The sequence below is a fragment of the Nyctereutes procyonoides genome, unplaced genomic scaffold, assembly GCF_905146905.1.
Source record: "Nyctereutes procyonoides isolate TBG_1078 unplaced genomic scaffold, NYPRO_anot_genome, whole genome shotgun sequence".
NCBI lineage: Eukaryota > Metazoa > Chordata > Mammalia > Carnivora > Canidae > Nyctereutes > Nyctereutes procyonoides.
Window position 1 is genome coordinate 26117473 of NW_026575140.1, and position 15752 is coordinate 26133224.

The 15752-nt window shown below is 44.7% G+C and overlaps 1 protein-coding gene across 6 annotated transcripts in view; it reads right to left on the reverse strand.

The window, feature by feature from the left end:
- PIK3CD (phosphatidylinositol-4,5-bisphosphate 3-kinase catalytic subunit delta) overlaps positions 1–15752 on the reverse strand; it is a 70552-nt gene that overhangs the window by 14389 nt on the left and 40411 nt on the right. For 3 of the 6 annotated variants that reach the window (XM_055305099.1, XM_055305098.1, XM_055305094.1), the window contains exons 2-3: positions 14929–15047; positions 85–257 (exon numbers count right to left, since the gene is read on the reverse strand). In XM_055305099.1, the coding sequence (XP_055161074.1) occupies positions 85–225 (141 nt within the window). In that variant the 5' untranslated portion in view covers positions 226–257; positions 14929–15047. The remainder of the gene's footprint in view (positions 1–84; positions 258–14928; positions 15048–15752) is intronic. The other 3 variants (XM_055305097.1, XM_055305096.1, XM_055305095.1) reach the window with 2 other exon arrangements.

The following is a 15752-nucleotide window of genomic DNA, read 5'->3' on the forward strand; positions in this document are numbered from 1 at the left end:
AGTATTGTACGATCTCAAATCTGAGCCCCAGTGTCTGTCTGTCTTTCCCTCTGAGTTCCAAGCTCTAAGGTCAGGATCGTGTACCTTCTTGATGGTGCTGAGGTTGGCATTCCGGGACACAGGGAAGTTCAGATAGACCCCAGTGGGCAACAGGAAGTCAACAGCCACACTCTGATTCTCCTCCTTGGTCCAGAATTCCATGGGGCAGTCAACCCCAGGGGGCATCCTGCTTCTTCACTTCTCAGACACCAGCTTTCCTGAAAAGGAAGGAAAGGCAAAATGGGCCATCCCAAGGGTACCGACTGAATCCTTGGAAAGGATCCTCTGGAAAACAGCATGGCAGGAGCTTTGGTGGCAGGAGGTTGGGGAAGGGAGGTTCCCTCCCATAGGCACCCAAAGCTCACCTCCTCCTGGGCCTCGTCCTGCCTGGGGTGGCTTGTGGCTCTCACTGCCCCCAGACCCCACCTCACCTCTCATCACACTCTGCATCCCTCACCTTAGTGACCCAAAGTCAAGACACCAACACACTCATTCCAAATCACTTTTTCTCAAGAACACACACATGTGGGAGACTTCCCTCCATGGGCACCAGCTGTCAGAGGTGGGGGATGGCAAGGTCGCTAGTCCGACAACCTAGGACAACCCAGGAATTACTTCCAGTAATTCTTGGAAACTTTCTAACCAGAAACCAAGTGGCTTAAAAATGGCTTTGGCCATCAAAAAATTTGTTGAAATATCTAAGTCATAGCAACCCCTCCCCATAACAAAATGCTATAGACACAATTAAAGGGCTTTTGAGTCTCTCCCCTGCTCCAGGCTACCACCATCTGGATTCTGGTTGTTTATAATTTCCATGCATGTTTTTATACTTTTCTTGTACTAATATGTATCCACAAACAATTCCTAATATTTTTGCATGCTTTCAAACTTTGAAGAGCAAATAGCGAGTCTTCTGTAACCTGCTTCTGACAGTCCACATTCCATTCTTTAGGCTAATCCATGCTGATACATGTAGCTCTAGCTCATTTATTGTAACTCCTGTGGTATTTCGCTGTGTCCATAAACCACAATTTATTTGCCCCTTCTCTTGTTGATGAACCCCAGGGTTTGTTTCTACTCTTTTAGGTTATTACAAATAATGCTACAATGTGTATCCTCAGACATCTCACTTTGCCCCTGTGTAGAGTCTGGATGATGTTGTCCAAAGAAATACAATGTGAAACACATGTTGTAAAGTCAAAGTTGCTAGTAGCCACATTAAAAAAAAAAGTAAAAAAGATAAAATTAAGTTGAGTCCTACATTTTGTTTAACCCAATATACCCAAAATCTAGTCATCTCAGAATGTCATCAACATAGCAAAATTACTAATGAGGCATTTTACATTCTTCTTTTGGACACCAGGTCTTTGAAAGCTGGCATGTATTTTTTACTTCCAGCACATTGCAGTTTGGACACAAGATTTCCATCAGAAATACCTCATCTGTATGTCGATGTCATGCACTTAACAGATGAAAAACTAGGTCCACAGACTCAAGTTGCTCCAAACATACTGAAAAGTTTTCCAAGGAGTGAGTTGAGTATCCATTCTTACATATGATGAATCAAAATTAAGTAAAATACTTAAAAATGCTGTTCCTTAGTTACTGTCCACATTCTCAGTGCTCAAGAGCAACACGTAGCAGGGGGCTGCCACACTGGACAGCACAGGTCCAGCGGAACTGTCAGATCACAGTCACCACCTATGACACCTAGAACAACACCCTGAGCTTTAGGTCAAGTAGTGGTGCCCATTAGCAATGGCACCACTGTCCACTGCTTACTCTCCATACCTCCATAGCACATAGTATCGTCAAATTCACTCATTTCTGCCAAACTGACAGGCACAGAATGCTCTTTTGTTGTTTTAATTTGTATTTCCCTGATTATCCATAAAATGTTTATCTTCTGCAAAGAAGATAAACCTCTGTGGGGTTATCTTTTTCTCATTGGTTTATAGGGTGATATATATATATATATTTTTTTTTTTCTAGATTCAATTCCTCTGTTGATTAAATGAGTTGGAAATATCTTCTTCTGGTCCAAGTCATCTTTTCCCTTTATTTATGGCACCTTTTTGAGAGGACAAGTTCGTAACGCTGATGTAGTCAAATACTGTCCTTTGTGTTTTATGATATTTATTCTTGAGAAAAATACTTCCCACTCTAGGGTCACATCCTCCTACATTTAAATGACTTTGAAAAATAACTGAAAGGAATTTTTCAGTTTATGAGAGCTATTCTTCTGGTGGTTCTGCCAATATAGCCCAGACCTCAGCCTCCAGAAGGGCTAGACGCAGAATCTGCTTGGAGCAGCAGGATGCGTGCATCACACTGTGCTACCATGTTACCACTGCTGGGATCCACTTCCTCTGATTGTAAAACCACATCCTACTCTGGGTTCCTCTTTCTATGACTGGCCAGGCCAAAGGCTTTCTTTTTGATTCAAAATGTGGAGGGCAGGCAGGAATCCCAGAGGATCCACTTACAATGCTAAATGTCCTTCCGCCATGCTCAGGAAGTCAGGAGCACATGAGCATGTTTGGCCACTTGGATCCCAAGGAGAAGATGAGCACACGTGGCATGAGCTCCCTGGGACTCCAGCCAAAGGGGTGGAACCTGAGACAATTGTGCCCCCTTGCTCTTCTGCCTCTTAGTGCTGTGTGGGATGAAGCCTTTGCTTCACTCACCCATCTGGGATGCACGGAAATATTTTCATGTATAAAGGTCATGCCTAAGAAATGAAGACCCAGGATGGTGCGGGCAGGACACAATCAAATGCCAGAGATGAGTCAGGAGGAAGCAGGAGCCTTCTCTCTCTTTGCAGGCGCAGGACCCAGGTATGACTGCTAACAAGCCCCAACTCTATGAAGCTCAGACTTATCATTGTGCAGTGTCTGGAACAAAGATGCCAACTAATCCAGCAACTTTTTTTTAAGATTTTATTTATTTATTCATGAGAGACAGAGAGAGAGAGAGAGAGAGAGAGAGAGAGAGAGAGAGAGAGGCAGAGACACAGGCAGAGGGAGAAGCAGGCTCCCCGAGGGGAGTCCAATGTGGGACTCAATCCCAGGACCCAGGGATCATGCCCTGAATCGAAGGCAGAAGCTCAACCACCGAGCCACCCAGGCATCCCTAATCCAGGGACTTTAGAACTGCTCCAAGAATGCAAAGTGATGCAACCACTTTGGCCAAGTATCTACTTTTGGCAAGGTATCAACTAAAGCTGAGCACACGTGTGCCCTGTGACCCAGCAATAAATTGCACTCCTAGGTATACACTCAACAGAAACAGGAGTCCATTTGCACCAAGAGACACAAACAAGAGTATCTACAGTGCTGCCATTTATAATAGCCCCAAACTGGAAACTTCCCAAATGTGCATCAGCAGTATAATGGAGAAATAAATTACAGTATCTTTTCCCAGTGGAATGTTACATACCAAGGAGAAGGAACCATCTCCAAATACACACAACAATGTAAGTGAATCTCATAAACATGAAGCTGAACAAAAGTCAGGCACAGAAGAGTTTGTGCTCATGATTCCAATTATACAGAGAACAAACACAGGCAGAGCTGATCTATGTTGGCAGAAGAAGAGACAGGTGTCTCCCCAGAAGGAGGGCAGTTACCCCAGGGGAAAGGCGGTATGAGGGGGCTTCTGGGTGCTGGTAATTTCCAGGTTCTTGATCTGGTTGCTGGGGACTTTTCACAAACTCAACACAGCCTCAGTCTGAGGGGTTTAGAGGAGTTGGCTTCACGTCTGGCCACTAGCATGGCCTGAGACTCAGACCCAGCCAATCAGAGCCCTGAATTTCCCGCGGGGCCACAGGGATTGGATTAGAGTTGGGAATGGGCCTGAGGCCCAGCCAATCACTGTATGTCATCTCCTGGCTACAGCGATCCCAGGATGGGCATGGGAATGTCAAGTCAGTCCAGTGGGTTTTGACATCTGGACTTCTTTGGGTACTTCCTCCTGGGGGAGCAGAAAAGATTGAATATTCACCTAGGACTGATGGCGGCCACCTCCTGCGGCTCTTAGGAGTGGAAAGTGAGAAAAGAAGTAGAAGGAGAGCGGAGCTGAGCGTTGACTAGTGGGGTCCTGAAGACATCCTCTGAGTCCCTGGATCCAGGCATGCCTGAAGCTACACACTATCCCTGGACCTTTCAGTTCTATTAGCCAAAACCTCTCCCTGTCTTCCGCTCCCCATCCGCCCCCCCCCCTTTAAACTTAGAGCGGTTTGAGTTGGGGTTTTTTTTTTTTTGGCACTTGCAGCTGCATGTTCCATTTTAGGAAGCTTCTAGTGTTTTGAAAGTTCTTTCCTTGGAAATTGGCCTGCCTCTAAGAGCCATTTCTGACCTTTGTGCTGTCATCTAGAGGCACACAGAACTGTCATCTGATGGCTCTTTCTGCTGGATAGTGGCTTCAGTACCTCTAGAAATACAATTTCTAGAGTCTTGCCATTGTTTGGAACTCTGGGAAAACACGATGCTGTGGATAGGGCCTGACAGGCCAACTATAGAATTTTCTGGGTACCAGATTCCTATTGCTTAGCCTAAAAGCATATCAGTCCCCTCCCCCAAGAAAGTTCTTCAGCAATCATATCACTGAGCTCCAACCTCTATATCACTGGCTGCCAACCTTCCAGCTATTTCTCACAAGACCCCACGTTCTCCCAATTAATCTCCTGAATCTGAATACAGGAATTCACATTTACTGTTGGTAATTTCATCTCGTGGGAATAACTAGCACCCATGTATTACTGGATTTGATATTTCATACATAGGACTCAGTGTGAGATATATTAGTTTAAACTCACATTATTAAGTGCCAGGAGTTGTGCAAGGTGCTAGCACACAGTGGTGGATTAAGCCTATACTCCAAGATTACACATTTTATCAACACAGTGAAGACAGCATACGCCAGATGGTGATGTAACGGAGGACAGCCTTCTCCCTGCAGGGAAGCCAGGAAAAGCCCCTCTGAGAAGAGGACACTGGAGCAGAGGACCAGAGTGCACCAGTCGTGTCCAGAGCAGACGAAAGGCAGGCCACTGGAGCGTGTGAATAGGGCAGGGCGGGGAGGGCATGGGGTGAGATGAGTTGAGAAAGTCAGCAGGTGCCAAGTCCGGAGCCTTTACAGGGGAGACGCCTGGGTGTCACTCCAAGAGTGGTGTGGGCAGTCTTAGCACAGGAGCCACAGGATCTAACTTGTATCCAAAATGAAGCCCCTGACTCAGTGTGAAGCTCGGAGAGGAGCAAGCACATGGGGAATGGTGGCAGGGGGTTCATGTCCCTGGTGATGAGAAAGGCAGAGAATCAAGATATATTAGGAGCTTGGTGGATGAGACGGGACGTTCTGGGGGGAGGATGTAAGGATGACAGCCAGTGCGGCTGGGAAGACTGGAAGGCTGGTGGAAATACACTGAGATGGGGAAAACAGATCAGATGAGGGAGAAACAGATCTGGAGGCAACAAAATGGCAAGAGGTCCACTTCAGACATGGTGAATCTGAGCTGCTTAAGTGAACATCCCCGTGAAGAGAGCCAGGGAGTGGTCCCTAGCGTGGAGCTTAGAGGAGAGGTCTTTGGGGTTCCCAAGGTATAATTTGGGGTCAGGAAGCTATCTCCAGAGACATGTGAGCTGGCCTGGAGACAGAGGGTATGTGAGGTCCAGGACCCCCTCGAGGCACCAGAGTGGCGTCAACCAAAGATGAACCATGAGCAATCCTTCCTTGCTTGCTGAGTCAGCCACTCTCGAGGCAGACTTTCCTGGCTGTCCTCCTCTGAATCATGAATAAAATATCAGACATTGGACAAGAAGGAGCGCCATTCCTTCCTTTCACCTTCCCACTTCTGGCCAGCCCAATCCATGGCACAGCTGTGTGATGGCGGGACGTTCCCAGCTGGGGGTCTCAGGCCCAGGAGCCACCACCCCTCTGCCAGCTGCTCTGAGATGTGCCCAGTTAGACACACCTTCTCTGGGCCGAGGTCGAGGCACAGTTTCTCCTGCTGTCAATATCTGAGTCCTGAGCCACCAGCAGAGGAGTTTCTCCCAAGATTTCGTAAGAGCATGTGTGCTGCCATCACCCTTCCCTGTTTCAAGGGCCTTAATTTCTTCTTCTTTTTTTAAAACTGAAGTTGATTTTTATTTGGGGGGGAAGAGGGACAGAGAAAGGGAGAGAATCTCAAGCAGGCTTCATGCCCAGCGTGAAGCCTGATGCAGAGTTCTATCTCAGGACCCTGACATCATACCTGAGCCGAAATCAAGAGACGGATGTTTAACTGGTTGAGCCATCCAGGCGCCCCTAGGGCCCTAATTTATTTCTAAGAGAGGAGGGCAAGCAAGGGATATAGCATCCCAAAGTTTGCTCCAGACTGGGAATGAGGTGGCAACCCATGTGCTAGTCCCCCTGGGCTGGTGGCCTGTGCCAAGCCCGGGACTCCTGAAGCGTCCCTCTCATTTCTTTTGAAGTTTTACCATGTTAGGGCTGTGAGCTAGGGTCTGTTTCCTGAGTCTGTTAGGGTTCCACGGATCTTTCTAGTGGCTATCACAAATGCGGCTGACACTCTGAGTAGAAGAAGCCACTGCCCAGCATCTGTCAATGTAAAGACAGGCTTTTTGGTGCTAGAATCACATGCCCTGGGGAACAGCTTCCCAAGGGAACACATGAGTCACTCTCAGCTGGCTCTGAGCAGGGGACAGGCAGCAGGGAGAAGGGAAGTTGTATCCTGCTTATCTGAGCAATAAACATCCTCCTCCCTAGGGGCGCCCTGGGCAAGACATGCCACGTACCTTCTCATGTTACTCTAGATCCACATGTTATTCTAGAGCAAGAGTCTAAAGGCCCCTCGAGGTCAGGGCTAGGAATCTGTCCATAGAGAGAGATGCTCCTGTTAACTCCAGGACAAAACATCTGTTCAAAACCTGGGTTTCAGAGCCAAGAGTTACCACCCAAATAGCTCAAGAGGAGTCTCAGAAACGTCTCCAAGGTGGTTACACATATTGTCCAATATCTACCATCAACCCAGGCTGGGAGGAACCAAGACCAGTACCCACTCTGACAAGGGACAGGGAGCCACATATGCTGGATTTCTGCACCATGCCAAACAGAGCAGAGTCCAGTTAGGCCTCCTGACCTGGGCTGGATTTCAGGTATTTTTCAGCCTCAAACAGTCCTTCTAATGAGTGCTCTGTTGCCCAGACTCTCTTCCGTGGAGAACGAAGCAGATGCTTTTCCTGTTGCCTAACTTATGTGGAAAGTGGATGCACACGAGCACTTCATAGCTAAATTCCAAAGGTGCTTTACCCAGAGGCCCCACTTCCCAGCAGAGCTCCTGGATGTTTGCCTTAAAGGAGCTTTCTAGAAACCACCTCTTGCTCTGGCATCCAGGGACAAGCCCAGCAATCACTCAATAACCACATCCTCCCAGAGACCTCAGGAAAAAGGACATAATGGGCCCCCCTGCAGCCCAAGATGCTGCAGGCTATAAGTCCTGTTCATTCATTCATGCAGCAAATATCTATCTGAGCATCAGGGAATGTGCCCATCAGGGAATGGGACAGGCACCATCCCTGATTCTACGGAGTTTTTAGTCTAACAGGAGAAAATAAAAAAAAAAGAAAAAAGGAAAATGAATAAACAAGATGACTTCAGATTAGAAAAGAGTTGTAATGAAATAAAAGGGACTTGCAGGGAAGGAGGATATCCTTTGGATGGCAGGTCAGGGGAGGGTGCTCAAGTGAGCTATATTGGAGTTGAGGCCCAAAGGAAGATCAGGCAATGATCCATGAAATAGGGTTCACTGGACCAGGAAGTGCAAAGGCCCTAAGGCAGGAGATCAGGTAAACTGGAGTTAAGAACCCAGAGGGGAGATGACTGGGAGAAGCAGTGAGGCCAATCTGGCAGGGCCTTGTAGCTGCAGTGTAGAACCAGGTTTTTTTTTTTTTATTTATTTATTTATTTATTTATTTATTTTTAATTTTAAGATTTTATTTATTTATTCATGAGAGACACACAGAGAGAGGCAGAGACACAGGCGGAGGGAGAAGCAAGCTCCATGCAGGGAGCCGGATGTGGGACTCTATCCGGGGTCTCCAGGATCACACCCTGGGCTGAAGGCGGTGCTAAACCACTGAGCCACTGGGCTGTCCAAGGAACCAGGTTTTATTATCACTGCAATGGGAAGCCACTCGAGGGTTTTAAGCAGGAGATTAATATGCCCTGACTTTATGCTCTACAAAAATTCCTTCAGCTGTGCTGAGGAAAATGGAAGTGAGGGAGGCAAGAATAAGGTGGGAAAGGAATTAGGCCAAGACCCCTGGCAAGAGCTGGCAGGGCAAGATGAATGAGGGAAAACATGGGCCCTATTTGCCACAAAATGCCCCAAATGCTGAGGAGAAGGGATCTCAGCACCCCCACCTTGAAACCTTCTGTCTATAAGAACTTTCTTGACAAAGAACTGAAGCCATAGACCAGATGGAAAACAGACTGACACAAGGTCCCCTTAACAGGTACAATTTTAGGATGGGTGAGTGTTCTTCCAAAAAACAGAACTTTTCATAAGAACCACTTCAGTGGGGATCCCTGGGTGGCGCAGCGGTTTGGAGCCTGCCTTTGGCCCAGGGCGCGATCCTGGAGACCCAGGATCGAATCCCACGTCGGGCTCCGGTGCATGGAGCCTGCTTCTCCCTCTGCCTGTGTCTCTGCCTCTCTCTCTCTCTCTCTCTCTCTCTCTCTCTGTGTGTGACTATCATAAATAAAAAAAAAAGAAACCAGGTTAAAAAAAAAAAAAAAAAAGAACCACTTCAGTGTGTCTCCCCTGGAGACCCAGCATCCTCTGTCCCTGGTGGCCACCAGAGTTTGTAGGGCAGAGTCTCTACAGCACAGCAAAGGCACGTCAGCCACAGCAAAAAGGAGACCTTTGCAATCCAAGTGCCACATTGTGAAGCTACTGTACAGTTGGAGGAGGAACCTGTATCCAAAACAGGAATGGGAGGGAAATCTCCATAAACCAGAGGCCAGCCAAGCAAGACATCTCCAAAACCATGCTCAGGATTAGGAAGGCCTTGTCTGGAGGGTGGTCTGACACCCCAAGCTCCAGCAACAGGAGAAAAAGGCGTGGGAGGAGTGAAGGCCGAGAATTGATGAAATAACAAAGTGATGTAAAATCGTGCAAAAGGCCTCCCAATGTCTGCTTGACAGGTACGCTAAGGACATGAGCTGCCTTACTCCTTGTCTATCTGCTTCTGCCTCCCTCTGTTCTTTGTTTCTTCCCTTCTTCTTTTGACTGTCTCCCATTTTAAATGTGCCTCCCTTGAAGCCATATTAGTTAATAGAGCAATATCTTTTATTTTGAATATTTAAGAATGAAAAAAAAATCGCCAATGGAGGAAAACCGAATAGACATGGAAGAATGAAAGGCAAAGGTCTCTGGAAATTCCCTTCTATAAAAAGGGAGACTCCTGATTTCTTCTGCTGTCATCAGAAAAGTGAGCCAACTATCCTATCAAAAAAATTCTATCCCAACTATCTCCTATGATGTTCAGTTCATGGCCCATTGAAGGCCACGGGCCTGGCACTATGCATCAAAATCAAGAGAAAGATCCATGATCTCAGGTCTGGTAATTTGGGGAATTGTCCTAAGGAAGCAATTCAAAGGAGGAAAAAAAAAAGCTATATGTATAAAGATACTCATTTGTGGTATTGCTCGTGAAAGTGGAAAACCAAAAATAATAGAAAAAGTATGATAATTAATAGGAGTGAATACAGTCATTAAAATGACACCTGTGTACACAGCACAGCACTGCAAATATCCCCCACATTAAATGAAACAAAAAAATGCACATCCATTTGCCATGGCAACATCTGTCTGTGGACAAAACATTTCAGAAAGCATAGAGAAAATGAAAACAGCTATCATATGGGTGGATATGAATGTTAAAATAATTACTTCAAAATTTTGTTATCTATGAAAGTTACACAAGCACATGATTTTAAAAATTAATTAAAGCTAAAATGTTTGCAGGAAATAAAGCAGCAGCCTCCTGCTCTGCACATCCAAACCTACCACCCGTGACTACAGTTGTTTCTTTGGGTTTTTATCTCTATATTTCTAAATAATCGATTTATATGGATATTTCTTGATTTTCAACCTTTAACTTCTTATCTTAGAAGATGACATTGTGCTTTCCTGCTCACACACACACACACACACACACACACAGATACACATATCCTCTCCTCCATCTTCTGAACATATCTATATGATAATTTTTTGTTAATCAAACTTGAGTGCTTACATTATTATGACTACATAAATACTGTTCAAAACCAAACCGCATAGTATACTATGGTTTTATTTCCTCTCTTGTTCAATTTTTTGTTATTTCTATAGTTGATAGCTGCCTCACTTATAATTTGCTTCATTTTCTATGTACAAACATATTTTTTTTGTTTTCTGTGTACAAATATATAATTCTTCTCTAAACTCTCTAACAGAACTATAAAAGTTTTAAAAATATGGTAAATATGTCGGAAAATCCATGAGCTTCATTTTTTTTCTTGGAGATATTCCTCCTGGGGCCCTCAGCCATATTGCTCCAAATTTGCCTAGTTGATCTCGAGATGAGCTGTGCAGCTATACTGTACAGCTGGAACTTTGCTTCACCATTATTATGGGAATTCTCACCAATCTCTCTACCGTCAAGGGTCTTGGTTGCAAGTAAAGAAGCCAACTCCCACTGATTAAGCAGAACAGGTGCTGGCAAATTATCTGATTTGTGAGGAGTTTCACAGTTCTGCTGGAGAGTTTGAGGAAAAATTAGTGATTAGTACATTGCAAACATAGCAAATAAAAAGATGAGGTGCTTATCAACCCCAGGAAAAACAAGAAGTTGAACAAAAAAAGAAATATAACTAGTACCCTGGATTCCATACTGCATGTCTGATGGCAAAATTGCCTCTATTGCCACTGAATACTGATGGCCAGTTTGTTCCTCTGCCACTTCTGAGCCAAGAAGCTGATCTTGAGGAGCCCCTCATTGTTGCCACCACCATAACCACAGATACAGCACATGCATCATCCATCTCCTCTGTCAAAATACAGTGGGTGCATCTCTTCAGTGGAGTCTAGGTCACAGGTCCTAGCTACAGGGAAAGCTTGGAAGTAAGTCCTTTGCAGTTCCCATGGTGAGGTAAGTGTTTGTCTGTTTTTTCTCCAAACTCAAAGTAAGATAACAGCTGAAATACTGAAAGCCATTTGGAAGCTGAACCAAATGAAAACAAAAGACAATTACATATTGTATCATTTGTTCCTCTTTCTTAGTTTACACTCATTTTAGTACAGCACAATCTCCACTAGTTTCCTTGATTAGTGATACAAAGGTATGTGTGTATGCATGCATGTGCACACACATAGCTTTGGAAAATCCACATTTACAAAGGTGCCTTTATCCTATTATTTTGCTTGAATGATAATTACAGAATTCTTGCTCAGGAATTAATTTCCCTTGGAAATTTGAAAGAGTTGCTCCATTGTCTTATAGCTTCTGGTATTGCTTTTGTAAAGTCCAGAGCCACTCTTTTATCTGATCTTCTAGATGTGGTCTCTTTTCTCTTTGTTGGCTTGTAGAAGTTTCTACCTCTGAAGTTTTCAAAGTTCATGATGATGTCCTGCAGTACATACTTTACTTTTATGTAGTACGTCTTTTATTATTCATTGTTGAGTACTACTCAGAGACTCTTCAGTTCTAGAATTTTTTTTTACTATAGCTTGATAATTTCCCTTTCCTCATTTTTCTCTTTGTCTTGAGTTTCTATGAGGTGGATATTGGGCATCTTGAACTGATTCTCCAGTTTTCTTATATTTTATTTTCTATTTTCCTTTTTTATTACTTTTATTTTTTTTAATTTTTAATTTTTTAATTTATTTTATTTTATTTTATTTTTTTATTTTCTATTTTCCATCTTTTTGTTCTACTTTCTAGAAATTTAATTTTCAATCTCCAGCTCTATTCTACTGAAATGTTTGCTTTTACTATTAGGTGTTTTTTTTTTTTTTTTTTAAGATTTTATTCTTAAGTAATCTCTATACCTACCATGGGGCTCAAACTCACAACCCTGAGATCATGAGTCACATGTTCTACCAACTGAGCCAACCAGGCACCTCTACTACCCCAGCTTTTATATCTAAGAGCTTATTATTTTATGAATATTCCCATTTATAAACAACTATGTTTATGATATGACTTCTGACTCCCTTTTTTCTGTTTGTTTGGGTCTTTGTCTTTCATGCTAGAGGCTTCACTCTATGTGGGATGACCCATAGCTGCCCATTCAAATTTAAGACAGAGGCACTAAAAGCTGTTTGTGCACAGGAAAGTCCAGTTGCCTGGCAGACATCACTGTGAAATGATAAGGTAGCAAGCTAGCTTTCCAAGAGAGTCCCCTCATTGTCAGTATTTGAGGGTCACCTTTTCTTATGGGTCCATTTCCTTAGAGAGAAGTTTCTCAAGGGCCTAACCAGAGAGGGGTATAAACTAGGCTGCCATATTCTGGGATCCAACCAGGAAAGGATCTCACTGTTCAGTATACCAATTTTCACTGACTCCTTCTGTTCTCAGTAGTGTGCCTCTTGCCCTCAGCTGGTCCCCACACCACCTCCTTCCACCCTCAGCTGGGCCTGAGCTGCTCCAGGTCAGGAATACCTCTGGAAAAACAGGCATCTTCTGCTAGGCTAGAGGAGTCACCTGATCATGTGGGCTGAGAGAGGGGTTGGTTGTTCCAACACATACCTCCGATCAATCTTCCTGCTTCCAGTCCACCCTGCACTCTATCATCAGAAACACTTTAGCTCCCACTCTTAAGCCTTTGGTGGCTCCTTGAATACACCAGTCTGCCTCCACCATGGCACAGGACAGTCAAGATTCTAAGCTTTGCATCTCTTTCACCAACCTATTTTCTGCCTCTCAGTGTGTTTGCTTCACTGCTCCTCCTCAATCATTTCTTTGTCTGTTTCCTTAAGGATGCACTCCTTTTTTATTCTTTTACTCTCATTTTAGTGAGGTTTTGAAACAGATCCAGGATAAACCTATGCATTCCATTGGCTAGGTTTTCACGGAAGTTCATAATAATATTTAACAATACATCATAATCAAGTTTTAAAGACAGACACAGGGCAGCCCGGGTGGCTCAGCAGTTTAGGGCCGCCTGCAGCCCAGGGCGTGATCCTGGAGACTCGGGATGGAGTCCCACGTCGGGCTTCCTGCATGGAGCCTGCTTCTTTCTCCCTCTGCCTGTGTCTCTGCCTCACTCTCTCTGTGTGTCTCTTATAAATAAGATCTTAAAAAAAAAAAATAAAGACAGACACATAGAAGGCTTTCTGGGGGATCTGGGGGAGGAAGTTACTCCTATCAAGGAAACAGTGGTTCTTTGGGGGGTTGGGGGGAGGTAGGTTATGCTAATTGATTTTGCAAATTTTCAACAGTAAGTAGGTATTTTTTAATAAATGAAAAAGCATCATGGTTAAAAATTATTAAAAGGCATCTGCTAAAACAAGAATCAAGATATTGTTGGGGTGCCCATGCAGCTCAGTTGGTTAAGTGTCTGACACTTGGTTTTGGCTCAGGTCATGATCTCGGGATTATAAAATGGATCTGCATCAGGCTCTGTGCTCACATGGAGTCTGCTTGGGATTCTCTCTCTTCCTTTTCCTCTGCCCTTCCCCCTGTGTTCTTTCTTTCTCTCTCTCTCTCTCAAATAAATTAATCAATCTCAGAAAAAATATTGTAAATAGGTGTGTAAACAGGTGTATAGAAGAAACTCTAATCCCCCAACAGAGGTCTACACAATCTATGGCTTTTTACTGTGTTCCAGGGGTCCTGGGGTTCCACAGAAGCAGTCCCAAGGTCTTCAAAGGGTGGCAGAACTGAAATAGAGCACTGAGTGGAAGTCCTAAGCCAGTCTCTGCTTGTCCCACAGGGCACTCTGTTTTTATCGACTCTATAGGTCAACATTATGCTTTTAATATCTTGATCTTTTTAAAGAGAGCCACACTAACAGAGAAGTTTGGAAAGTACTGATGAAAATCTAGAGAAAATGAGTCTGGAGTGGGGCCAGGGGGAAGCTTCCAAGGGATGACACCATGCTGTAACCCTGTGCTCCTTCCCATCAGAAATGACAGTAGCTGCTCAAGCATCCAGGAAAAGAGGAATTTACTGTGCAGCCAGACATACCTATGTACCCACAGGGCTTGCAAATAGGACTGTGGCCTGCCAATCTGGGAGCCTGCTAACCATACCCAGCTAGCCCCAGACACCAAAGCCAATGCTCAATGTCAGTCTCTGGCCTCAGTTTCTTCATTTGCACAATGAAAAGACTGCATTCATCTCCCAGCGAATGTCCTAGAAGTTCCAAGGAGCATTGTCTTACTGAAACGGTGACTGCCAACTCTCTGGGGAAACAGTGTCCCTACCTAAGGACTCTTTGAGAACTAATACCAAGTTACAAGAATTCAATTCACTTCCTCTGGAAGAATGTTTTCATTTTTCTTTCCCCAAATGGGCCAGCCCAACTCTACCATGACTGAAGCAAGTCAAATAGCTTAATAATGAGCTCCAGGGCTCCTGGGAGCAGAGCCCCCCTTCCTTTCACAGACAGCAGCATCCCTCTCTTGGGGAGCTGGCCGAGGTCTGGTTCACTTCCCTTTGTTGGCTCATAGCACACATCTGGGTCATTCTCTTCCTTTGCGTGATCTAGTTCTAGATCGGAAGCTAGAGAGAGCTTCTCCTTTGGCTGGCTGGTCAGGGAAGGCAGAGTCTGTTCAAATTCTTAAGCTATCTACAAAATGACATCTCTTCTTCCCCACACACTTCTCTCCTTCAGCCAACCTACCTCTCTGGAATGGTCCAAGAAAGAAAAGCAGCAAAGGCCCCTCTGTCTGGCAGATCAGAGATGCTTTGGAATCAATGAGCACCATTCCGCCCCTGCCTGACTCTGAGCTCCTTATCTGTCTGGGGGAAAAAAAGAAAGAAAGAAAGAAAGAAAGAATGAATGAATGAATGAATGAATGAACGAATGACATTTTTAAAAGAGAAAGTCTCACAAACCTTCTAAGCATTCCCTCACAGGGTTTTAGCTTGAAAGCAACTGTTTCACCTAGGCTCCCATTTTGCAAACCAATCACATTCTGCTTGATGGGCCTTTTCCACCACCTGTGTCAATGCCACCCCCAGCCCCTTTGATGGCACTGAAGCAAACCATCGGAGCATTTTCAGGACCTGAAGCAAGATCATAAGATGACTTACATCATTTTTAGAGTTATTCATTGGTTTTGTTTGGTTTCTGAAAGCAAAGCAAATGATCTTGTCAAGCCTGGGTTCAAGTTCCATTCAATGGATGCAAAAAGCAGATTCCTGCACTTGAGGTCCCTACTCAAGTACTAAATTGTATCATACAGGGAGACTCATCCCTGCTTGCTGGAGATGAAAAGGATGGATGTGTGGGGAGAGGCCTGTCCACTCACTGCATTGGTGGTGTTTCTCTCCCCCGCTGCCAGCCACTCCTGGAAATAATCTGACCCCAGAGACAGGAAGACACCTGAGCTCCGGAAGCCCAGCCGGCTGGATTCTAAGAGCAGGACTTGCCAATTTCTCCAACCCAGAGCTAAGGCCACAGCTACCTCCACAGCAGGGAGACTCCTGCCTGGAACCCACTGG